Raw genomic sequence first — 27,067 nt, 5'->3', positions numbered from 1 at the left:
ATTACCACTGGTGGGGTCCACACTCAGATCGAAGCGCAGCAACGGTCTGTTCAGCTTGACGGCAAACAGAGAAAGAAACCGAGTCGACCGACGGGCCCTTTGTTTTATACCTTTCGTAGGTAGGGAAAAACAAAACCCATCAAAGCAGGCGTTGGTGATGACGTCATAATCCTTTAGATAGGATGTCTGTGAGATGGAAAGTTTTCGTGACGCGAGATCTGTTCGCAAATTTCAATTTGCCCCCCCTATAGTGTTGCCGTAAGACGTAATTCTACGTCAAAATATATCGATTCGAAGCTGAGAAATAAGCTTAAGCTACGCTATCAAAATTTTATCAGAAAATTCTTTCGTTATTATTTATTGGCCACAAATGTGTTGAATCCCAAAGATAGTGTTCAATATATAGTGTTCTTACCCTAGTATAAAACCTTATTTCTTCATTTATTCCTTTGATTCAGTTTGGTTCAGGTCCAAAATACACATTCCAAAGCACATCGTGAGCTGAAAGTGAAGGTGTAAGCGAAGGGCTGTTTTGTATAGAAAGCTCCGCCTACTCACTTCTACGAAGCGCACTGGCTTCATCTATCCACCTATATATTTCACAATGTCTTCAATTTCTACCTTAAAATTCATCTCGCCGCAATGCCATTAAAATATCATAATCTAAAATTAATATCCACTCGACACCTTTCTGGACACGTCTACAATTTTCCCTCGAAACACGTTTTTCGAAACGTCGAAGTCGAAAAACGATTAAAAGTTTTTAAGATTCCGACAAAAGCGCTGTTGACCCCATAGTTGTTCAGGTGGATGGAAACGTAGAGCTGCAAATGTTGGTTTCCTAACCCTTGGGGTCGTACACTGAGAGAGGCAGCCTCCAGCAACGCGGGAGAGTCAATTCTCGATGTCAGTAGTTCAGCAACAACCAGAGCTCGAATAGCGTTTCTACGAACTTGAAGCATATATCCAATTCTATGAGGTGGCGACGATTTTCATAGCTTGGCAAACGAAACGGGTCATGCCAATTACCACAGAAAGCTGGATAGCATCGATTCGTTCAGCTCCGTACTGATAGAAAGGCCACCAAACAGCTGATGCGTACTCGAGAATGGAACGAACTATGCAGCAATAGACTTTTAAGGCAGTACACGTATTTGAAGACTTTGGCCGTGCGAAACAGGAATCCAATTTCTAGAAGCTTTGTTGACGTCATATAGTTCGTGTGAGTCTTGATCTCCAGCCGTTGATCGAGTATAACGTCTAATGTGGCCCACCCGCGTGATGGTTTCGTCTCCAAGGATGTACTCCGCCTAAAGAGTGTGCCGCTTACGGGAAAACGATATAACCGAGCATGTACTGCAATAACGCCAGACAGTTCATGGTGCAACATGAGAAAATCAGAGAATTGCTGCTGTAGAAAGTTGATGTCGTCTTGGTCGTTTATAGCGTGAAAAAGTGTCAGGTGAGCAGCATATGCGAGTTTTTTTGCCTTCGAGAAGCGAGGGTGCGTCATTGAAGTAGATTACGAAAATTATCGGTCCTAAATGGCTCCCTTGGGGCACTACTGAGGGGGCAGGGAATTGCCTGGAAAAGGATTCACCAGTTCGAACGGATAACTTCCATCCAGTAGGGATCCACAGAATCCTAAGCGTCCGAACTTGGCGATAGCAATATCATGGTTCACCTTGTCGAACGCAGCAGAGAGATCAGTATAAATAGCGTCAATATAACAACAAGAGATATTTGCGTCGTTCAGGTTTCGCTGCCTGATAGAAAATACGTCTACTGTTCAGCATACTCACCATATGAACAATCATCCCCTACGGATGATTTAAAAAATGTCATTTCATTCTGTGAATCACAAAATATATGTACCTCTTGTAATTGGCTGTGATGCCAATGCCCATCATTTTGTATGGGGTAGCTCAGATATCAATCTGAGAGGCTTAAATTTAATGGAATATTTAAGCAGCACTGATTTACAAATTCAAAATGTGGGAAATAAACCAACTTTTGTTAGGTGTGACAGAGAAGAGGTGATTGACATCACACTTTCTTCTAGAACAATTTCTCAGGAAATTTCAAATTGGCATGTGCCCAACGAAGAATCGATTTCAGACCACAGGTTTATCTATTTTGAACAAAAAAGATGAGTTTTTAGAAACAATTACATTCAGAAACCCAAGAACATCTAATTGGGACCTATATTTGGAGCATCTTGCTACTAAATTTCATGGATATGCACCTGAAATTACTACTCCTTCTGAGTTGGATGAAGTGGTTGCAAAAACCACCAAAATTATTTTAAATTCTTATGAAGAAGCGTGTCCCTTACGAACGTTGAAATTCAACAAAAACAGTACACCATGGTGGAACTCAAATCTCAGTAAATTACGAAAAAACTGCAGACGCTCTTGGAACCGAAGGCGCACGGAAGGTTTTGATGCTTTCAAGTTGGCTCGCAGAGCTTACCGGAAAGCAACAAGAGCTGCCGAACGCTCAAGTTGGCAGAGCTACTGCACAAACATTTCAAGCTTGCACGAAGCAAGTAGGTTAAATAAAGTCTTAGCCAAATCAAAACATTATCAGGTTTCATACCTTAAAACCCCTAGTGGTGATTATACATCAAACGACGAAGAAACATTAAGTTGTCTATTCAATACTCACTTTCCAGGATGTGTTGATCAAGATTCATCGATAGAGCCTGAGTTCTTTTCTGGAAGTCTTGATTCCTTGCATTTTGCTCGGAAAATAGTTACTACAGAATCGATCAAATGGGCAATCGATGGTTTTGCTCAATACAAATCTCCTGGAAGTGACGGTTTATTTCCAGTTTTGCTTCAAAAAGGTTTCGATCATTTCAAACACATATTAGGAAAAATAATGATAAGCAGTTTTGCTCATGGATATATTCCTAAACTTTGGCGGCAGATAGCCGTGAAATTCATCCCTAAAGGGGGACGATCATCATACGACGAAGCCAAAAGCTTTCGTCCTATTAGTCTAAGTTCATTTCTATTAAAAGCACTTGAACGTTAAATTGATCATCATATCAGGCAAGAATGTCTTGTCCAACATCCGCTTAATGCGACACAACATGCATACCAAACAGGAAAATCAACATTAACTCTTCTGCACAACGTAGTACATAATATTGAAAATAGTTTTTCACAGAAAGAATCATGTCTAGGAGCATTTCTAGACATAGAAGGAGCATTTGATAATGTTTCGTTTACATCAATAATGGATGCGGCACTACTTCATGGAGTGCCTAGTGTTATAACTAACTGGATTAGCGCAATGCTAAGTAACAGGAATCTTCATTCGTCTTTAACACGTTCGTCGCCACGCTCATTTTGGTAGTTTTACTAGCCGGGCCCAAAAAAATTTTCAGAGAGAGAAAGCAAAGAGGGAGAACTCTCATATTTGAAACGTGTGGCGAAGCTGAGCGGTGAACTCAAGTAAGAGAGCGGCACACGCTTTTTGATGTGACGGGCCCCCCCAGGAAATACACCCGTCACCCGAATATGGGTGCCGTGGCGACGAACGTGTTAAGACAGGCTTCAATAACAAAAGTTAGCACACGTGGTTGCCCACAGGGAGGTGTACTATCACCTCTTTTGTGGAACCTAGTTGCAGACGGCTTGTTGAGAAAACTCAATGACCGTGGAATACCAACCTATGGATTCGCAGATGATTATCTTCTGCTGGTAAGAGGTTTGTGCATAAGCACATTATTTGATATAATGCAACAAGCTCTGCGCTCTGTTGAACGGTGGTGTTCTCATGTAGAACTTTCAGTTAATCCTCTCAAAACTAATACTGTTTTATTTACTAAAAAACGTATCACCCGCGGGGTGCGCCTTCTGCTGTTTTATGGTTCCGAAATCACCGTGTCTAATCAAGTTAAATATTTGGGTGTCATTCTTGACTCCAAATTAAACTGGTCTGATCACATCGAATTCAGAATCAAAAAAGCATGCATGGCCTTCGGATAATGCCGACGTGCAATCGGAAAAAACTGGGGACTCAAACCTAAACATATTCACTGGATTTATTCCACAATCGTAAGACCAATTCTGGCCTATGGGTGTCTAGTGTGGTGGCAGAAAGGAGAAGTTGCAACAGTTCGGACTAAACTAAATCACCTTCAAAGAATGTGTCTTTTGGGGATGTCCGGATCGTTCACTACAACTCCTACTGCAGCACTACACAGCAAAAAATTTCTAAAAGTATACGAAATCTAAAATGAGAGCTATCAACTTTTTTCCGAGTGTAATTGAAAATAGATGTAATTTTACAATGTTTTTAAATTCATTTTTAAATGCTAAGCGTAAAATTAAGTTCTTTTGGTGTAACTTTACATTTCCTGATGTAAAAATAAAGTTAACATCTAAAAATACATCTACAGCAATAACAAAAAATATGACAGATCAACTGTTTCCGCAGCATTTTGACGCAGGATGGTGTTGTTATTTTTCGAACAGTCAAAAAAGTAGTAGCAGTTCGCGAGTGTAATTAATTCAGAATTATGCATTCCAGCTTAAGCTAGAGAAAATCGAATCCCAGCGAAAGCAATGCACATGAAATCCTAAACGAATGAAGTTAAGGTAAAGATAAGAAATGAAATTTCATAAAATAAACCAAAGATGTTGAAATTATTGGTTTTTCTTTGTTTGTAGTGTCCAAAATCCAGAATGATTGTCCGGAATGAGACCTTAAACAATTTCATACTGGTGACTCTGACTAGTAAAGTATCACCAGGATGGTCATCTTCGAATTCAACAACGTTCCAGCCTGGCGCTGTCCGGTGATTGTTAGTGAATTTTCAAAAATTTATCCTGAAGCTGTTTAATGAAAATAAATGTTTCATAAAAGTGTTCATTTTTTCCAATGGCCTCATGACATCCAACACCTGAATATTTAAATCAAAACTCGAAATATCCTGAACAAATATTCAAAAATTTTACATCGTTGTGTATTTTTACACGACGATAAGCCGATCCATTTTCGTGCATCGTTTTCGATCTAAATTTACACGCCTCATTAGAAATTTAGATCGAAAACGATGTTCCGTCAGAGCACTCTCCGGTCATTGTAAACTCAACTATCACATGCACAACATTCAGCGTGCTGAATCTCCAGTATGTGGTAGTTGTGAATCAGATGTGGAAGATCCCTTCCATCTTATAAGTAACTGCCCCTCATTTGCCACACAGTATTAAATAATCATGTACGCTTACATGTTTTAAGCTGCAAATAATTGGAACAAGTTATTCCTACTAAATTTACATGACTTATGACGTAATGTAAATTCCCGAAAAGAATTAAATGCCATTGTGAATTTACATGACAATAACAATGAAACCGTTCCGGCTTATTATTCCTTTCTAGTTTTTGAATCATAATTTATCAACTGCTAGACATCAGCCTTATAACATAGCATGCCATTGATTAAATAGATATTCATAATGTTCATGTTTACTCGAAATCCGCAAGCTCCAGATTTCAAACAGCATTTTCTTTGCGCATCAAATCGAACTTGCTGCTTACCGGTCGGCCGTTCGGTGTTTGTTTGTGAAACGATCCTGCTACAGGGTGTATCTGAATTTTCGTTTTAGTTTCGTCAATACTTTTTGGATGGATGATGTTGAAAAAAAAAACTGTCATTACTTTTCAAAAAAAGGTAGCACTAAGTTTTTTTTTGTTATATCAGACTTGTTATTTTTTCGTTGTACATTGAAATGTTCTTATAAAATGATGGAATGTTAGAAAGGAAAGGGGTAATAGAACTTGCAGAGTTCGGCATTAAAACGTCATTCGCTTTAGTTCGCTACATTTTTTTGTATATTTATTTTTTAACTAAATTTAAAAAAACTCCATCACCTTATGGAAAATAACATTTATCAGCATTACTGCTTGAATAATTTTACTTAGTGGAGTTTGTTTCTTCGTTATTTCACCAAAAATCCCGCAAGATTTCATTTCAACCTTATTGGTTGAAGTTATTCTTATATTAAAAAATATTTAAAATTAGGGGCAAGATGTGAACTGTACCTTTGAACAAAATATCTTTTCTATCCAATTATGTGTAATCTTTTATCGAGTAATAAACTAAACTTAAGTTTTTTTTTACAAAAGCAACAAAAAAAATTTTTTTTTATGAACAATTTTTAAAGGATTTTACTTTTTTACATTCATGAATATTAACAAACAATAAGACACACCCTGTGCGCGACTGCAACGTGTTCGATTCCAAACATTGTTTCATGCAAAATTCATGTAAAAGTACAACAAATTGACACGAATGAGAAAACGCATGGTTTTTTTCAGGGCTGCGTTATAGTATACAACACATTTGACCGAACTTTACATGAAATAAAATTTTACATGAAATGTAAACCTCAGTATTTTTTTCTGTGCAGACTACGTTTTCGTACTCTGGGATCTTACGCTTTAAGCGAATCTGAGTTTAAGAAATTAAACTTAAAAAACATTCTATCATTCCTTACCGAATGTAGAAAAGAGCTTTAATGCTAATAATCCCTAGTGGAAAGGCTTTATGCCATCTTAAATAGATTGAATTTATTTCTTCCTTTTATAGGTTTTTCAGGTTTCTCAGGTAAATGATGAAATCTTGGATAAAAAAAAGGCTAGGCACAATTTTCCCGTATGTTTGGATAACGTGCCGCTATTAAGCCTAAAGTCTGCTTCATTTAATATTGGAACACAAACAATTGCGTGTAGTTCAGTCATTTATTAACGAATTCATAATTTGTTTTTTCATACAAATGTAGCATTTTCTTTACTTTTCATAAAAAAAAATTAAAAAAATTATTCATTGCTGTTTCGAAGAAATTCTCGTACTTTTCCCGTAATACGGCACATTAGGCGGCGCACACCCTTTTCGTCCACCGTTTTGGCGATTTGATTCCACCAGTTCTTCATTTGAGTCATGTTCCTAACAAGTTTTCCCTTTGCCTTAAGCCTCCGCTTCGTGATTGCCCAGTATTTCTCTATCGGCCGGAACTGGGAGCAGTTTGGGGGGTTGAGGTCCTTCGGTTTTACGCTGACCCCGTTCGTTGCGTACCATTCCATAACCGTTTTGCTGTAATGGCAGCTTGCGAGGTCCGGCCAAAACATTACTGGACGGTCGTGGGCACGAATAAACGGCAGAGTCCGTTTCTGTAGGCACTCTTTTTTGTAGACTTCTGATGTCATTGTCTTGTCAGTGAGAAAGACTTTGGTTTTCTGTCCACAACTGCATATCCCCTGCCAAACCATGTACTTGCGGGCGAATTTATCCGCAAACACGAACTTAAATTTTGCAGGTACATCCCCCCGAGCCGTCGCCAAATAAAATTTTTGACCTGGGATTTGCCCAAAGTCCGCCTTCACGTAGGTCTCATCGTCCATCAGAATACATCCGTCGAACTTGGTCAGCACTTGGTCGTACAGCTTTCGAGCACGGATTCTGGCCACATTGTTCTGCTTCAGCGTCCGATTTGGCTGTTTGCTGGCTCGGAATGACCTTATTCCTTCCCGGAGACGAATTCGTCGCACCGTACTGTGAGCGGCCTGGAACTTATTGGCCAAATCGCGGTCTGAAAGATTGGGATTCCTCTTGACGGCCTTGATGACTTTCCCACGCAGTTTCCGGTCGACAGTTCCACTCCGACGCTTCGAATGCGGCTTCCGAGCCGTCGTCAATGTTTCCTTGTACTGCTTAATAACACGCCATACGGTATTTCTGGGCATTTTAAGCTGTTTAGCTAGCTTCGATGCCGACAACAATGGATTTTCAAGAAAACTGTGCACAATTTGATCTCTCCGTTCGGTTTCCATGGCGGTTGTTTACAAAATGCTATCGTTTGGTGTTATGACATAAATACATGGTGAAAGGTAATGAATTTCCCGACACGTGGGTGAAAAAAGTTTCCAAATCCGTCCACTAGGAGCGCCACAATGAGCAAAAGAATTTGTTCCAATATTAAATGAAGCAGACTTTACCCCCATTCTGATACCTGATACCTGGCGATAGCAAAATCATGGTTCACCTTGTCGAACGCAGCAGAAAGATCAGTATAAATAGCGTTAGTTTGGGTCTTCCTGGTAAAGCAGTCTTGAACGAAAGATGTGAAGCTCAGTAAGTTGGTAGTCATAGATGGTATACCGTCCGAGTCTGTTGGGGTAGAATTTTTCAATTTGTTGTCGCTTTCAAGATGGCTGCATCTTCAATTAGGAAACCATTTAAAGTTGAACCTAGAGGTAAGATATTTCGGACAGCCCTGGCTATTTTCTCTGAAGAAATGACCCTAGTTGTAGAGACGGTACGGTTGATATGCCTATAAACAGAGCTAGCAACCCAAGTAACACAGATTAAGTCAACTAGCATTTGAACGTTTAATTATGGTTTTATTATGGCATTGCAGCTAGTTTTACTGGTTTATTAAAGTTGTTAAGAAAGTGTTCTGAATGCTCTATTAAAACTCCAATAACGAGTGGAACACGATCTGCGAAAAAGGAATACACTCGGTAACCGAACTTAAAACAGAGTTGTTTTTTCCCGGCTTTTTGGTGTTTGGGCGGAGCCGACCAACCATGCATACGAAGAATCACTCAAAATTGCCATGGCATTTTTTTTCACACCACGTGCATTGTACATTGATCTTTGACAGCACGGTTATACCGGAGTTTGTTTACACTGCTGAAGTGCTTCGGGTCCGATCGAATTCGCAAATAAATTAACATTTTCGGGAACTCTTCCGATATTTGTACATATGGGATGGTAAAGGGATTTCTTTTTGTCTTATAACAAAAGACCACCATATTGTTTCTGAGTTCTTGAAAGTTATACACATATATTTACTGGGTTTGTTTGCATTCCTGGAGTCCTTTTCGGTAATGTTGTTGTTGTTGTTGTAGTTGTTGTGGGTGCATAGAGGAGGATTTCATGTATTGTTTTTTTTTGCGTCTTGTGGTTGATTCCATGTTCTATGTATGTATTAGCTTTCCTGTTTGAAACTTTTTAGCTGTGCTCTTGGGTTTGGTTTTTTTTTTCTCTTGTGTGTGTTTCGCTTATCTCTCTCTCCAGTGTGATACTGCGGAAATGGTTACGGAACTTTTTACAAAGGAATGGTGACTAGGTGGGCCAAAAGTGAGTGAGTGCTGTGAGAACTTGTTGCCGGAAGAAAAAGTGTACGTTGTTGGCGATGGGTGTTCTAAAATGTTAGTTAGTTAGTTTGTTTGTTTGCAACATTAACGACTGGATAATGATGTATTTTTATAGAGATACTTTACCATGTTTAGCACAAGGTAACAAAACCGTGGGATACCGAAAATCAGAATAGCAGCGAAGAATTTTCAAGGTGATGAGCTTAAGCTGACCGTTTTCAAGGTTGGTTTTTGATAAGATTTTTAAAGTGTGAATTTTTTGGAAGAGGATTGTTCAATTTGTTGTAATGAATTGTCTCCGTTCTTATTTCAAACAACATTCAGAAAACTTTTTTTTCTTCTCTATGGTATGGTAGTTCAACTTGTCTTTAATCAGTATCGTTCAGTCTGCCTAAGAAAGCAGCTATGTATTTGGTTTTATAATAGTCGTAGATTGGTTTTTGTTGTCATTGAGTCATTGAGAGTTTCAAACAACTTTCCGGGAATATTTTGTTTTCAAGAGCAACATTCTAACAAATGCTCGATTAACGAAATGTTCGTTTGACAGAGTGATCTCGGTTTGTTTCCCTTAGCTTAAGAATGTTCAAAGAATGTTGTTACTTCTAGATGGGAAAATTTTTGCTTCTGCTTTGTTTTTATTTCTTTCTTTTCATTGGTACGCTTTCTTGTTGTCGAATGGAAATATTTGTTATTCATTTAGCATCTAGTCTTGGTTTGCAGCTGTTGTGTTCTCTTTCTTTTATTTGCTTACCTAATTTGAATCACTCTGTTGATCGTTTTGGTTTATAGATTTGATTGAAATTTGATTGTTGTCTAGAATGATGTTGCATTTGCGGTTAGATAAAAGCTGTTGGTTTCTTCGTTTTTTAAGCTTCAATCAGAAGTGATTGAATGTCGTCTCTGAGGAGCAAAATTTGGTTAGTCCGTTATCGAAGAAGTTTCGTTTTATAGTCCGATGTTTTAGCTTATAGTTTTTTGTCCCTGTCGAATTCAACCATAACTTCTTCTGAGTTTATGTTTCCTTTTGCTTTCGTCTATTTCCGCTGCTCTTTAATTGATTACTGTTTTTGTTTGTTGCTGTTTTGTTTCTTGTGAGTTTTAATTTGTCAAATTCAATAAAGTTTGTAACATACTTAACATATGATATGTAGATGCTTCAGCCAGTGTGTTAATTTTATCATTAGGTTTTGTATTTTTTTAATTTTCTGGCTTTGTAAGATATACTTTACGCACTAGTCTTAACTGGTAGATTCTATAAAACTAGGTGATTTTAGCGGTTTTTAAACTTTAATATAACGATATGTTTTGTTGCATAAGAACCGATTATATCAGTATAATATTTGTGACTCTTCTGTTTGCGTGGATTTGATTTTTTTTTTATTTTACCTCCTTCCAACTGAGAGATTTAAATTTTACACGTGCATTTTGGAGCATTGCATACTTGAAGGAACCGGAAAAAAATTCCACTGGAACGCACAATCTATGACTTTCTTTTAAAAAACATTAATCACCAGACTAAAAATTTCATTAAAAATGGAAATCTTTTGCCATGTAGATTTCAAACCAACAAATGGTTTGAAAATGTTTCAATATTTTTTTATATGATTTAAATTTTTTCCGAATTTTCAAAACATTTTCGATAGAGTTTCTGTTACAAAAGTGTTCCTTCAATTAGGCTACGCAGTGCGGTTTTCTCGAGCTTCGAAAGAACTAGATTGATTATGGAAGATACACCTCGTTCTCGATATACATACACATTCGGGTCGATTGCCTTTCAAGTTGTAGCTTTACGTTTGGGCTCAGCTGTTTTGATGAGGGTTTTGGCGGAACGGTTTCTGAGGATGGATGTTGGTGGTGGCTCCAGAGAGCTCCTAGCCTAGCTAGAGTGTCGTAGACACAATAAATGGATTATAATGTGGTGCAAATTTTCCGTTTGACATCTTTCCACACATGATGACGGTGATGATGATGATTGAATTGTTGACGATGGCGATGATAATGATTGTGGTGATGTTTACGATGATTATGGCTATGACGATGGTTGAACTCGCTGGACTAAAATAAGATTACTGCTGATGCGTCATTGCTGTTTGATAGACGACATTCTAGTAGAGGTTGGGTTATTTATCGGAACCATTAATGGTCTGGGGCCATTTTCTTCATGCGACTTTGTAGAAGAAGGTGACGCTCGGAGGATTGATTTTTTCAACAAGAATGTTCTAGTCCTTACATCGGACGAGCTTTTTCGACCTGACCTAGACGAGGACTCCAGAAATAAATGGATTCTATTTGCTCAGAATCAAATCATCATCAATTCCTATCTCCCGTTTGTCAATATTCGTTCGAAAGGTGAATCAAAAAAGCCCCCACATTGCTCCTTCGAAATGGTTTCTGTTGCCCCGGAGGAGATTTTGCTCAGTAATTTATTTTCCGATTCCAGATCCTTAACCGCCTATCGTTGCTCTATCACCGGTGTATCTTCACAATACGCACCAACTGCGATACCTTTTCCCTAAACCGTTTCTCTTCCTTCTGGTCGATGGGTTGAAGAGCAATTTGCGTGTGCGTAATATAAATCTCCAACAACTTTTTTCCCCGTTCGTTTTTCTCTGGTGGTAACATTTGGTAGAGAGTTTTTGTAAGTTTAAATTTGATTTTTTTGTCTTCGAATATTGGAGGGATATTGTAAACTCATGCGATATGTTTTACTCGTTTCAAATATTAGCTGCACCTTACAATCTACATATATCTTTAGGGTTTTGACTGTGATAATGTATTAAAGAAAATTTTCTAATGGTTTATCAGTTATTTTTTAAATTTCTGCTTAGCTTTTCTCTTAACCTGCTAAGTACAATAAGGACATTGATTGATATGTATTAGTTTCTTCATAAAGTGCGTCTGTTTTTCTTTTGGTTTCATTTGTTTTCATTAATATATATCTTCTCTTAACTACTTTACCACAACGAGTGAAAACTTTCTTAAAGTTTTACTTTCACGTGTATTCCTAGATAAATACATACTCTCAATGTAAGTGAAACTCTTTCTCTTCTGCCAGCGATTTTTTCTTCTTCAAAGAACCTTCCAGCTCAACAATTACAGGCTTTATAAAGTGGCTTCAACATGCTGCTGCCTAATTCAACTTTGACTCTTGCGCGAAATTACTCGCGTTCAACTGTATATATATAAGTATTTGCATCCGTTAGCTTCTCTTGGAAAACTGAAAGTTTATCGCGCCAACCCCCTCTAATTACACATTATTCCAGAGGAGAGGGTTTCACAACGTGAAATGGGAAAAAGAAAAACCAAAGAAAACCGAAGAAAGCTTGAAACAACTCTGTACATGAGTGAGTTAGTGAATACGTGTTTCTTTTTTTCCCTCAAATAATGTCATTTAGTTTGTTCTCTCTCATTTGTCATTGGATACTGTTTTAGTTTGTTTGTTTCTGATTTTTTTTCTACTACTTTTTTTTTTTTGCTAATTACTGCAGTTATCTGCACTTCGACCTTTTCTCTCTGGTTTTTTTTTCTATTTTCTGTTTAGTTCTGTTGACGATCAGTGCATGTGGTTCAGTCTGACTGGGAAATTTTAACACACCGTTTAGTGTTTGTTGTAGATGATTCGTTTCTCGCCCGCGGTATGTTCGATCTCGTGTTTCACCTGTGGAAGAGAAATAGAAAGTTTAAATGATTGTTTCTAAGCAGTTCACAAGCAGTTGTTAAATTGTTCAACGCTTTTTGAATGTCAGAACATTGGTATAAAAGGGAGGAATTTCTTATTTTTTATAATTTTTTTTATATAAATAAGAAACTCGCCGTCTTTTGCATTTTCTGACAGCTTGAAACTTAAAGTTTATATGATTCAAATGTTAGAACGATACATGAACTCGTAGTTGACCTTGAAGCATTTTCGTGATACGAAAAAATCATGATATTCTTTAAGTTAAAGGAGACTTGATCGTTAAATCGGGGTGCCCTAACCCTTTGCAACAATCTAAAGATAAAAGGTCTATTGACTATTTCAGACAAACAGATTCCTCAAAGTTTGTCTACTACCCTACATTCATTGCATACTTGAAGGCGCAATTTAATAAATGAATTCACAAAAGCTCTTTTTGAGTCTTATTTTAAATCAGGTGATAATTGGATGAATACTAGTTATTGTGTTTGTTGATCAAGATCTATTCAGAAGCTAAATAGATCTTTCCTGGACTCTAGGGCAGTGGTCGGCAACCTTTTGAGTCGAAAGAGCCAAAAACTACAAGAGTTTTTTTCTTTCTAATTTTTGTTTATTTTTGTTAAATCTGTTTTTGTTTACCTATTAGTACATTCAACGGTTTTTAGAAACAACATCACCTTTCAGTTTTTGCTATAACAGGACCATTTTAATTTAGACGAACACCGAAAATACGTTTTTACGTTCTGAAATGCTGAAAAAATACAAACAAAAAAACAAAAGTTTATTTAAAAATTATAAAGTACTAAATAATGAAAAAAAGATGAAAAATTAAAAATGAAAAACAAAAACATTCAAAACATTTAAAATGACAAAAAACAACTGAAAAATCATTAAGAATGACAAAAATCGCGAATAAGACAAAAACAAAAAGATTATAAACAAAACAAGAACAGTGCAAAATGCATCAAAAACATGAGAGAAAATAATAAAAAAAATTACTAAAAATAGTCGGAAATTGAATAAAAATAACGTTTATGATAATAAACATAGTTATTTTGTTAAAATAAGAGAAAAAAATTTAAGAATCTAAATCGTTCGATTTTGGCAACATTCGATTTTGGCAAAAAAAAACTAACATTACTTTACTCATACTGCTTTTGTTCTTGGGAAAGAAAGTAAAACCCCAGCAAACATGTTTGTAGGTATATTTCTCAACAACTTTGTTATACGTTTTATATACATTATAAAATGATCGTATGAAACTCGAAAAATCAGCATTTACCAACCAAAGTGGAGGCAGTATACATATGTACATAGTAAGAATGCTAGAGTGTACAAATTTTTTTGCTCAGCGCATGCTAACCGTTGCCAGCGATAATATATGCTGCTTCTGTCATTGGGCAATTCTTGCAAATACACCATCTGATTTTCATCAATCTGGTTGCACTGCTGGTCGCAGAGAGAACTTCAAAGCTGTTCTCTCACTTGTCCCATGATGAATCTAGATATGGTGATCTCACTTTGGCAAAAAATAGACGAGGATTGTAGGCGGCGGTGTGGGCGAAACGCAGCCGAAATTTGACAGCTGGCTGTTGGCTGGGCTGCTGGCTGGCTGGGATGCCAGGTGCTCTAATTTTTTTAAAACACGGAGTTTCGCCAATCATCAATATATAGCTCAGATGAAGATTTCGCCATGATTTTTGCAAATATAATCCATAGGAGCGAAAAAGTTCTTCCGACTGAGTTCCGGGCTGGTAAGCAAAGCTGGAAGACGTTGAACCAATAGACGACGGTGCCAGTTTTGCCGGTAGCAGTGAGTAACATTAGCTATCCATTATTATTTATAACAGATTTATGCTTATTCAACACTATTTTCTTCCAAGAGCTGTCTGGAAGCAGCAGAAAGTCATCGAATCGGATGGTAACATGGCGAGGTATGTCATTCCATGGTCCGAGAAGCGGCTGGACTTCCTGCAGGAACATCTGATCTTCATCGAGATGAAACAGCTGCTTCAGGAGGACCCCCATATGTTGCCATCGCTGCTCCAGAAGATCCAATAGAGAAATTCGGATCTGATGGGTATCATTTGGGAAAACCAGGTGGAATTTTTTTCCCTTTTGAACGAGGGAACCGGTGGCAGTGTCGTAGTGCATGATGTAGCCTCGACTGCCGCTTCGATGGTGAACACCCTGAGTCTGGCCTTGATGCCATCGTTCGGACAAGCAACATCCGGTTTAGGATTATGATTGTTTGGTGCATCCTCAAAAGATCCTTCCTATTATCACGGTTAATCACAGCTATTTCGGAGCATCCGAAAAGTGCGGAGTGTACTGTAATTAAGGAAATAAACTAACGGGTGTTAAATAAAAAATGAGAATGTTTTCAATACCTTTCAGTAACTCAAATAAAGAGCGTAAAATTTTCTTTCTCCAAGAAAATTCCTCTTTGGGCTCTCTAGAAACAGTAGGCGTGTTTGGTTTTGCTAGTTTGAATTTAGTCAAAGCAAAGATGGCGTCTAAACAGCACGGGCTCCGCGAACGCATTGTACGGTTCTACGAAACGCATTTCCAGCAAGGAAAAAAGTTCACGGTGGCACATTTTAAGGAAGAAAATGTACCTGTCAGTATGGTTTATCGTATCCTGGGTTCCCTGAACGTAGAGCGGAAGGTCGGAAGTGGTCGATAATGACGAAGCAGAGGAAGACATCGTTAAAGAAGCTGTTTGACAACAAGGACGCAACCAGCCTGCGTGACGCCGGTCGGAAATATGGCTGCTTCCACGTATTGATCCATCCTACCCTCAAGATGGAAGGAACCGTCTGCAGGAAGAAGACGAGGTCGCCGGAGTACGCGGAGGAGCAGATTGAGACGGTTAAATCACAGTGTCGGTGGATGACCAAAAAATACTGCGAGACGTCATTCGTTCTGGATGACGAAAGCTATTTTCCGCTGTCCAAAACGCATATTCCACGAAATGATAATTACTACTCCAGCGACAAGTCATCCACACCGCCTGAAGTGAAATACAAGTTCAAGCACAAGTTTGAAAAAAAGGTTATGTTGTACATCGCCATTTCCGACCGAGGCATTTCAAAGCCTTGGTTTAAGCCGAGCGGTCTGGCAATCAACCAGCAAATCTATCAAGAAGAGTGCCTTGATAAAATCCTGCTGCCGTTCCTGATCTAGCATCACGCGGATGGGAAGTACGTCTTCTGGTCGGACTAGGCGTCTTCCCATTACGCCAAGAAGACGCTGGCTTACCTTGAGGAGAAAAAGATACCGTTCGTACCGAAAGATCGTAACCCAATAAACTTGCCCCAGTGCCGCCCAAAAGAAGATTTCTTTGGCTCACTCAGTGCCCTAGTGTATAAAAACAATTGGAGGGCCAAGGACACAAAGCAACTGACTACAAGAATCCGGAATTGTATCCGGAAAATGGACGTAAGTGCCGTACAACGTTCTTGTGAGAGCATCGCGACAAAGTTGCGTCGAACATCAGACCACAGCCCTAACTCAAACCTTCACTGACATTTTTTTGAAGAAAATACATTTTGTTATTAATAAAAAATACTGAAATCGATGAAAAAAAAAAACAATTTTTTTATATATGATTGAAAAAATTCTCATTTTTTTATTTAACACCCGTTAAAACCCAATTTGATTTTAAATCTTTTGATCTTTGGTCTACGACATGCACAGACATACATAGACTTTTTTTCTTTGATTTTGTATCTCAAACACCTGGCATCCCTGGACCCCCTTTTTCGTAAACACTTCAGCCAGCTGTCAAAACTTTTTTCAATATGGCTGAACGTGCGATTTGACATGTGAGACCACCATATCTAGAAGGACGCGTGAGAAAAACAGGAACGAAATCGTCTTCTAAATCTGCAAACATGGCGAACTTTTTATCATATCCGATTTAAACCATTTATTCCGAGTTCGAGTAACGATTTTTACAACCTTTTACTTGCGTTAGTTGGAATTACGATTCACAATAATACTTTTAATTACTTGAGCTATCATTTTTAATGCGATTTCATGTTTGCTGGGACCAAAAAATTGAAACTGAAACGAAAAGTAAACCAGCTAAGGGGACCCCCGTCAAATAATATCTCGAATAGTTTCACTTTAATACAAGTCAAGCAGGCCCCTTAGAGTACGAATTGCTAAATTTCCCCGCATTTATGTGGGCTGAGAAAATCAGAATAAATTTTTCCCGAAACCTGGCCAAATCAGGTCATTTGAAAGTATTCAACACAAAATCCGAATAAAGGAGAATCCAGTGATTATTTTAAAAAATTAACAAAAAAGTAAGAAAAAAGACACCTCACTATTTTTTTTTCAAAAAAAACACGTCAGCAGCGTTCAAAACGATTTCCAAATTCCTAAAGAACCATTTTTCTTAAGCCAATTCCAAAAATAAAGTAACCAACTTTATTTTTAGTTTTTTATTTTTTTAAGAAAAACTATTTTCTGGACACTCAATTGGATTGGTTGGAAAGAGATATAATTCGGTGCTATTTAATACATTAGATCGTAAACCACAGAGAACAGACGTACAAGCTAGCCCACGAAACATGTGTGAAAATTCCAACGCCCTTTTTGAACCATTTTATGTTTTTTGGCTGGGGCACCAGATGTCTCCAAACACACCAAAGAGAACTGTCAAAAAACTGAGAAAAAAATAACAAAATTTAAATCAGTTTTAAACAAGTCGTATGAGCTACTTGGCATGTTTAAAGAAAATCGCTGTTGGAGTTTTGTAACACTTTCGTCACGAAATGAAAAAGGTATGATAAAATTTATCCGCTATCTTTTTCAAACTCGCGAGAAGTACTAAATTTTGAACAACGGGATGCAAATGTAAAACGTGTATGAAACCCGCTCTGAGATGCCTAGAATCAGTTCTGCTGGGTGAGAATGATCGTCAAGAATTGACTGGTCACATCCGATGCTTCCTTTGACATCGATAACCGTTCAAGAAGTGCGAAAGCTTGATCCAAATGTTGTCAGTTATTCCTCTGCCACAGTAGTACTGAAATAATAAATTAAAATTTGGCCAAGTTTAAAGTAACTCCAATTGCATTTGTCGAGCAATAAGGTGAAGCCGTTCTTTTTTCTGAGATATTGGTCATTTTATTCATGAGTTCATATACGATTACGCCGTTTCGAAAACTGAGCGCTTTTAAAGTTGATTTGTAACTTTTGAACGGCGCAACAGATGGCACTGATATCAGCAAATTTTTAACGTATTTTTCTGATGATGGCTTTTGAATTTTTACACACTTTTCTGAAGATTTTTTGTTCGAGCTTGTACGTCTGTTCTCTGTGCGTTAACTTTTGAAGTAAAATTTATTTCGTCGTTTTTATAATTTGGCTGGATATAATTATATATTTCACGACTTAATAATTGGGCTCTCCTAAAATATCTGACATATTCATCTTTGGCCTCCTAATCTTCCTGATAATATATCTAGGCCTACCTGATCCCTACATTTTAAAATAAATCAATCCAATTCTTTATATTAAACACGCTTAAAATGAAGATAAAGGAGTTAGATCATTTAAACCAGTGCACTGGCTTAAAAACTTTTTGACCAACCCCATCTGCTAAATTTTCGAACTCAACGCCCCCTGAGTAAATTTAAAAAACAAATATTTGAAAAACACAAAATTTTTTTGAGACAATACATTTGACAGATTTTCAAAATTATCTATCCCAAATCAATTTTAGAATAGTTGAAAAATACAAAATTAACGTAGATATGGAACGTAGAAAAAATCAGTAACAATTAAAAAAAAAATCTATTTGTGATTGAGATATACATAGGGTAAGTGTTCCTAATTTGGCATGTGTACCTAATGTTAACATACTGTTCGATTTTGCCTATTTTTGACGTTATTTTTAACTAATCACTATTATCAAAAAAATGATAATGTAAAGGATCATGTGAACTTTAATTTTACAAAAAAAAAATAGTTTTCTAACTCACAGGATTTTTCGTGAAATCCGGATTGTTTCAAAGTATGCCCAAATTGAATGGAATTGTTAGCAAATTTCTTAAAAAACACCTGTTTAGAAATAGAAGATTATAGCTGAATTTGTCAACCGATTTATTTGAAATTTTTCGTCGGATTGTTTTTTATCATGATTTAGGTAATAAGTATGTTAGAACCATGTTTTTTTCGTGTAGAAACTAAAAAAGCATATGTCCACAATTAGGAACACTATTTTCAATGTGTTCCTAATTATGGACATAGTCAAAGTTTTCCAAACTATATCAAAGTCATAGAATGTATTTGAAATAAATTTGATTGATAGAATTGTGTTTTGACATAATTTTCAACGATCTGGTAAAATTAACTGTTTTGAGCTAATAAAAAATGTTTTTTTGTACTTTAGTATAGTATAGTAACTCAAAGCTAAAAATGTTGAAAAAAATGTTTTCTTCAGGTTGTAAAGAACGCACCCTTTCGCGACAGAGAAGGAAACCATCAAGTTACAGAGAGCTTCTTAACGAGAACAGAATCGAAAGGAAATATTTAAAAAAAAATCTCAATAAAACACGTTGTATACAGTCATTTGGGGCATCATGCAACACTTTTCAACTTCAATGGCTTTTCAAAACCTAATGTCCACAGATAATCCTACCGTTAGTACATCAAAAGTTTTAAGGTAAATGGGACATCAAATTAACGTAGTCAGAAAAATAATTGGTTCCACCAGTTATTTTTAAATTTAAAAAACATGAGATTTTCACCCTACTAAGAAAAAGGGGTATCTAAGTTGCAAAAACCTTTGTTTTTAATGAAAAAAAAAGTTTGAATAGTTATAGTTGTTTACATATTTTTGATGTCGTTACGCATAAAGCTCGATCTGCAGTTATTCTTGATTTTGTTAGAATTAAAGTATATATTTTGTCTGTCAAAGATTTATTTTTAAAAAGAAAGCATAAAGGTGCTGATACATTTAGGGATAAAAATTACTACAAAAATTTAACATCATATTCTAGCATATGGAAACAAGATTCAAACTGTGAATCATTGTTTGCATGTCGATGCATTTTAGCCCAGACTGGTAACGGAATTTTAAAAATTCAATGATTGTCCGAAAAATATTCATACACCAACAGTGTTGATGTAGGATAATAAAATCCATATAAAGTTTGTATATCACTAAGTCAATCCGTCACATTGTGTAATGTTTTTTACGGCATCAAAAAATATAAAAACTTCGATTTTTCGAATTTTCTATGAGGAACAAAAACTTCAAAAAACTCTCTCACAATGTGAGAAACTATGACATCATCGTTTTGTTATCATTAAATGATAGTTTTATTACATTATATTAAAATAAAAGTTAAATAAGTGTTGTGGTTGTGGTACACAAATGTTGCATCGAACCATGTTGTTGCATGATGCTCTTTATTTGTATTGGATTGACTTATTTGTATCCATTACAATGAATTTTCTACTTTTGAAATATATAAACGTATCCATTGGAAAAGTAAAAGTTTGAATTTAAATAAGCTCAACATCCACTATTTTCTTCAAAACTAGCGTAAAGGAATATTGTGTAGGATTTAAATAGTTCTTATTTCTCCATTCATATACCAAAAACGTTGTAAAATTTATAAAAAGGTGAGTTTTGAGATTTTTCTCATTAAAGTATTTAAAAAACAGACCCATATGCAAAATCAGGAACAAATAGTGTAATATTGGGTACGCTGATACATTTTTCCTCATATGTTAACATTAGGAACACCCATATGTTAACATTAGGAACAATTAGTCCCACATTAGGAACATCGACACACTTTATAAAACATGATATTTTTCATAAATCAAGACTTGAAATGATTATTTCAAAACAAAACAGAGTTCAGAAAAAAATTTGGAACTTCGTTACCAAGAAATTGTATATCTAAGTATAAGAGATTCGGCGTAATAATATCAAATCTAAAAACCTCTGACAAAATATAGCGAAATTAGGCTCACTTACCCTACATACAAAACCTTTCTTTGCACCTCTGTAAAATTATAGATATTTTAGTGACTTGATGTTCAATTCTGTAACGTCATTTCACTGTTGTACATTGAACTAACTAGCTGTCATTCCAAATCTATGTTATTTCGTAATTTGTGAAAATTATAATTTTAATATGACCTCACCACCCCCCTAAGCTCTGTGAATTTAAAAGTTTAGCTCACCGCCCCCCAGGAGGCGGTAGGGGCCACTTTGAAAACCACTGTTTTAGACCAAGCAGACATTCCTACATTACCTGAACCCCCAATTCCAAGCGTGAGATTCTATCGTCTTTATAAACTACAGGGACTTGAATTAATTTATTTATTTTCATAGTATTCCGTCTCACGACATAACTTGACGAACATAATTCCTAAAATTCACTCGGTCCATGGCAACCGTTCTCCAATTCCTCGGGCACCCCACGTTCGCCAGATCACGCGCCACTTGGTCTAACCACCTCGCTCGATTCATATTGAAAATGTCATTAAATAAAATAAATAAATAAATAAATAAATAAATTGTGCAATGAGATTATGTTGCTTTTCCTAGCAGTCTATGTCACTGAGATAACTTTAAGCCATTCACGAAGTGCAGTCATAGCAAGCTCGAGCTCATAAAATACTTATGAAACAAGTTGAATATTGCTTTAGAAGGCTAATTAGAGTTATCTAGATTAACTTCAAGTGGAGTCCTTTGAAATTCGGATTTAATAAAAAAAAAATAATTTTGCTTTTCGGAACCCGAATGGTTTGAGGAAGTTTACAAAACTTGATTAATAGTGTTTTCGTTTATTGGCAGTGGCAACCTAGTTACCCACGAGTTTTGCCCTAACTTGGTAGCCAGATAACGCCTGATGGTGGTACCAGGAAAGACATCGAAACCCGGATCAGAAAGGCCCGATTTGCGTTTGCGAGTCTCCGAAACATCTGGCGGTCACGCCAGATCTCTCTACGAACAAAAATCCGAATCTTCAACTCAAACGTCAAATCCGTATTGCTGTACGGGTGCGAAACTTGGTGCACATATGCGGTAACGACGCGAAAACTGCAAGTTTTTGTAAATCACTGCCTGCGGAATATCATCCGCGCTTGGTGGCCTGGCAACTGGATCTCAAATGAGGAACTACATCGCCGGTGTCATCAAAGGGCGCTAGAAATAGAGATTCGGGAACGTAAGTGGAGATGGATTGGGCACACACTGCGAAAAGATGAAGACGAGATTTGCAGAGAAGCGCTAGATTGGAATCCAGAAGGTCATCGAAGAAGAGGCAGACCCAGAAACTCGTGGCGGCGAAGCCTAGCCGCTGAAATCCGAACTGTCGACGAGAATCTTGACTGGGACCAGGTGAAGACGCTGGCTCCGGATCGTCAACAGTGGAGGTCTTTTACAACGGCCCTATGCACCGGTGGATCGGCGCGGGATCATTAAGTAAGTAAGTTAAGTTTGCCCTAACTGCTGTTATTATGTTCGGTTATTAATTCAGAAGTCCACTAATTTTGCCCGAGATTTGAACCTCAAGCAGGCGGTTGCACCCCGTAAAAGTTGTCAGTGTTGGGGGTAAGCATAAGGGTGAGTATAGCAACCATATATTTGCATCGTCCCGGGTAACGATTCTGTTTGTTTATTCAGAAAAAGTTTTGCCCCACGCGAGTGGCGATAAACGAAAACGGCATAAGATGCATCAAGTTTCATCAAAAAGTGATCAGCACGAGTCGCAAAATTATCCAACGAGGTTTGCCGAGTTTAACATCATTCGGCTTACATTTGATCAAAGGAATATTTGGTATTACTGTAGAAAAATACACATCATTGAAAAAATATGACGATGAATGCTGCGAATTTACAGAAATATCTCTTACAATTAAGAAAAAAAAAAAGACTAAAGCCAACTCAAAAAACATTTGTGTTCTCCAGGTTCAATCAACATTGTATAGCGTAAGGTCAGGTCCACGCTAGGTTACACGTTGGAAGAAATGCTTCTGACACCCGAAGGAAAACAAAAGTTCATGTTGTTTGTGGATCGTTTTGGCAAAAATTTTCACGAAATGTCTATCAAATCCGCTGATTTATGGTCGCCTAAAAGCCCCTCCCTCGAATCGTGTCGTGTCGGTTTGGTGTTGCCCAATTGCCAATAAGTGGAAAACTTTCGTTCATTGCTCGAATTTCTGTTTTCCATACCGCTTTCCCTTGAAGAAGTACCTACTCATGTTCAGCCCACGCTTTCCTCCGAGGACTCACCTGATCAGCAGCAACAGTTCCAATACACAGCAGAGGGTCCTTGAAGTAAGAGCAGACCTGGATGCGATTTCGTTTTTTTTTTCGTTTGATTCATCCGGACACCAATAAAGGCAGGCAGAAGCAGCAGAAGGAAAAACAGAAAACAGGAAGATAAAGTTTAATCGAATTGAATAAATTTTCTTTCGCTCCGGAAAGACCGTTTATGGCACACGATTGTTGTTCGCCCGGCTCCCCGATACACAATCGATACAATTTATTTGCGCAAGATTTGCTTCCACCATTCCCAGAAACATCACAAATGGATTCTTACCTTACGGGGCACTTGTCGATGTCTTCTTTGCACCTGGCAGCAAAGTCCTCTGAGGTTGTTTGTTCGTTCGTTCGTTGCAAGCGTTTATTTTGATGGTTTTTCGGGTTGTTATTTTTTTGATAGACATGAAAAGGAAAAAAACACGAGCGATCCAAAAGAAAAGCCTAAATTAGAAACGGGTTTTTATGGGCGATGAAAGTACGCTGTAAGAATATAATTTGAGCCGCATCAAAACGGAAAAGGTTGTGGAATCTCGGAATCTTTGGTTTTGATTTTACTGAATTTAACAAGATTGGATGTATTTTTCTTTAATGATTGCAGGCCTTTGAAAAGGATTTCGTTTGTGGGTTGTTCTCGTTAAGTGAGTGGCCCGCAATCAATCGAAAATACGCCACCTGCAGAAATGTTAGCACGAAAAAATTTAAGTTGCGTAGAAGGATCGAAGATTGTATGGCAAAATAAAACTCCGATTTATGTTTTTCCAAACTGCTAGAAGTTCTGGGTCCTGTGCGAGAAACAAAATGGCTTTAACCGTATCTGCTGTATTGTTGACATTTCATAAACATTCGTGAAACTCACTCTTCCGTGTGTGACATGCCGTCTGGTATTACCCAAGTTAATCACTTAGGACCACTCAATTTTGTGCCTTTTATAAATGATCTTGGAACTTCTCTTCAGTCGTTGAAACTGCTGAATTAATATGCAAAAATTTCTATTTCCATACAAATTTCTATAAAGCTCAGTTCATTTTGAAATGAGCAGGGCCCATCGAGGGGCCCGTTTGAAAAGAATTTTTTGTTTTTGAACATACGAAAGAACTGAAGATGAGTTCAATATATTGGCAGTTTCTGATATCTTCAAACAATAGATAAATGTTAAACCATCAATAACAAACATCACGAAACAGTTAGTCAACTAATCGAAAATATAAACTTCGATTAGAGCTGTTAAATGCAAAATTCAATTCGCAATTTATTTCATAACTCTATCACAAGGTTGCCAGATTGCCCGGTTTCATCTGGATATTTAATACAAAATTTAGGAACGATCCGGACTGGCCCGGTTACCTGGATTTCATTAAAAAAAAGTCCGGATTTGGCCCGAAAAAAAAAACAATTGTGTTGTAAATATACAAGGCGAATCTTCAATATCTATAATTTGCCTCATGAAATCAACCTTAAAACTATAATTGAATTTATCATATATAAATTGTTAATCAACTATGCCCTTATAGTTCAACCTACCATATCTATAGTTGACCTCATGAAATCAATCATAAAAATATTATTGAATCTATCATATCTATAGTTAAATGAACTATAACCTAATAGCTGAATGTTCTAATATTTGTAGTTGGTCGAGAATCAATCAGTAATACGATTGAATATGAGTGGATTATTGATGAAAATACTATACTTTTCCACCCGTGAAGCTATGATTATTTGGATAAAACTTGCCAAAAAAGTTTTCGGACGAAAAAATGAAAAATTTTATTAACTTATTTTCAGTTTTTTTGTTAGATTTTACAAATAAAGTGTATGAATCCGGTAAAAACCCGCACTTCTTCCAACGTATTCCGGGCAAGCGGGCCGGATCGGACTTTCCTCAAATTTTTTGCTACATATCCGGGCAATCTGAAAACCTTAGCATAATGGCCAATGTATATTTTTTACAATTTGGTACCATATTTTATGAGGCACCAGAGAGATTCCTTAATATAAACCGATAGACTGTACCCAAAAATGTCCCGGATAAAAGTTGTTGAGTTATGATTTATTAAGCCCAAATATCCGAATCCCTGGAAAGAACGTACATATCTACAAAAAAAAAAAGCCTTAAGCCTAAATACGTACCGGGTGATATCACAATCGCTGGACGTGATGCAATCCTCGGCGTACTGCTTGGCCAGGACCATCGGCGGACGGCAAACGCTGGCCCCGCTCAGGGTCGAAATGTCGCAAACCAGTCCGGATTCGCAGTCCGAATCCCGGCGGCACAGTTCCCCGTACTTCCGGCCCAGCATAAACACACAGTGCCCGATGACTGAAAGAGGCGAAACTTGATAGAGAAAACGGAACCGAAAGAGGGTGGTCGATAGCAGAAGAAGGAGGAAGGAAAACCAAAACATGGAGGAAAAAAATCGGGTGAAAAAGAAGAAAAAAAGGTACCAGGTAAAATATCGGTTAGTGCTATTTTGTGCGTTTCGGTGAACTCCCTCAGATACACACAGATATGTTGTGTTATTTTTTGTTGCTGTATGATGACTCGGGTACGCACCCGGGGAATTTTCCATTTTGTTTTTTTTTTGGCTATGTTCAATGCGGACAGACATCGATAGGATGTAGTTGGGGTGCTAAATTTAGAATTCGATGATCAGAGATCTAATTTCAAGGTAATACAAAGCCGAGTTCTGAGGAGAAGAAGATGGAGAGAGCACAGCGATGACATGATTTACACTGATTTCCAGGTGGAAAATGAAGAAATACATTTACTAAGAGGATTAAGAAGACACGAAAAGGAGAAATAGACTAAAGCTCGAGAAAACTCTTCGAGGTGGGATCGTAAAGATTGCCAGATGTCGGCGGTTAAACGTAAAATGGCTCGAAGCACGCAGATGGGAGTAGTTCTTGTGGGAGTGGTTCTTTGGGGCAGACATTGGATGCCTTTGAATGAATTTAGGGTTGTTTCTGGTATAGCAATGAAAGGTGGAAGGCGTTTTGTTTTGAAATTCCCTACGAGAATTTCACGTAATTTCATTAAAAGACTGTTGAAGGCTTAATGGTTTCCATGCCAAGTTTTGGCAAGAAAGGGATTCCATAGGGATGGATTTTGATTATTTTACAGATCGTAAAAAATATGTTAATTATTATGCTCAATATATAACAATGTCAACTTATCTGCTTTGCCGATGACATTGATATAGTCGGCAGATCATCTGCGGCGGTGGAGGAGATCTACCGCACTCTGAAACGCGAAGCAGGAAGGATTGGATTGATGATTAATACGTCCAAGACGAAGTACATGCTGGCCTGCGGATCCGAGACCGACCGAACCCGCTTGTCCAGTAATAACAAGGTCACGATCGACGGCGACGAGCTGGAGATAGTCGAAGACTTTGTCTATCTCGGCTCACTGGTGACCGCAGACAATGACACCAGCCGTGAGATCCGGCGGCGAATTATCAGCGGAAGTCGTGCCTACTATGGACTCCACAAGCAACTGCGGTCGAGAAGACTTAGCCCTCGCACGAAGTGTAACCTGTATATGACGCTCATTAGACCGGTTGTTCTCTACGGGCACGAGACATGGATATTGCTCGAGGAGGACCTGCGTACACTCGGAGTATTCGAGCGACGAGTGTTAAGAGCCATCTTTGGCGGCGTACAGGAGAACGGAGTGTGGAGGCGAAGGATGAACCACGAGCTCGCGCGACTCTACGGCGAACCCAGTATCCAGAAAGTGGTGAAGGCTGGCCGGATACGCTGGGCGGGACATGTTGCGAGAATGCCGGATGACTGTCCTGCAAAACAGGTGTTCGCCACGAATCCGGTAGGAACAAGACGAGCAGGGGCGCAACGAGCAAGCTGGTTAGACCAAGTGGAGCGTGATCTGGCGAACGTGGGGTGCCCGAGAAATT

General features: G+C 37.7%; 1 protein-coding gene across 2 annotated transcripts in view; it reads right to left on the bottom strand.

Moving 5' to 3' along the window:
• Positions 1 to 8,830: 8,830 nt before the first annotated feature.
• Positions 8,831 to 27,067, bottom strand: part of LOC129741027 (prohormone-3-like) — a 133,549-nt gene continuing 115,312 nt past the window's right edge. Inside the window, exons 4-7 of one of the 2 annotated variants that reach the window (XM_055732718.1) lie at positions 25,284 to 25,488; positions 23,431 to 23,479; positions 23,121 to 23,177; positions 8,831 to 12,832 (exon numbers count right to left, since the gene is read on the bottom strand). In XM_055732718.1, the coding sequence (XP_055588693.1) occupies positions 12,773 to 12,832; positions 23,121 to 23,177; positions 23,431 to 23,479; positions 25,284 to 25,488 (371 nt within the window). In that variant the 3' untranslated portion in view covers positions 8,831 to 12,772. The remainder of the gene's footprint in view (positions 12,833 to 23,120; positions 23,178 to 23,430; positions 23,480 to 25,283; positions 25,489 to 27,067) is intronic. The other variant, XM_055732719.1, reaches the window with a different exon arrangement.

The sequence above is a fragment of the Uranotaenia lowii genome, chromosome 2 (genome assembly GCF_029784155.1).
Source record: "Uranotaenia lowii strain MFRU-FL chromosome 2, ASM2978415v1, whole genome shotgun sequence".
NCBI classification, from domain to species: domain Eukaryota; kingdom Metazoa; phylum Arthropoda; class Insecta; order Diptera; family Culicidae; genus Uranotaenia; species Uranotaenia lowii.
The sequence above is the reverse complement of the archived record's forward strand: the minus strand, read 5'-3'. Positions and strand labels throughout refer to the sequence as shown.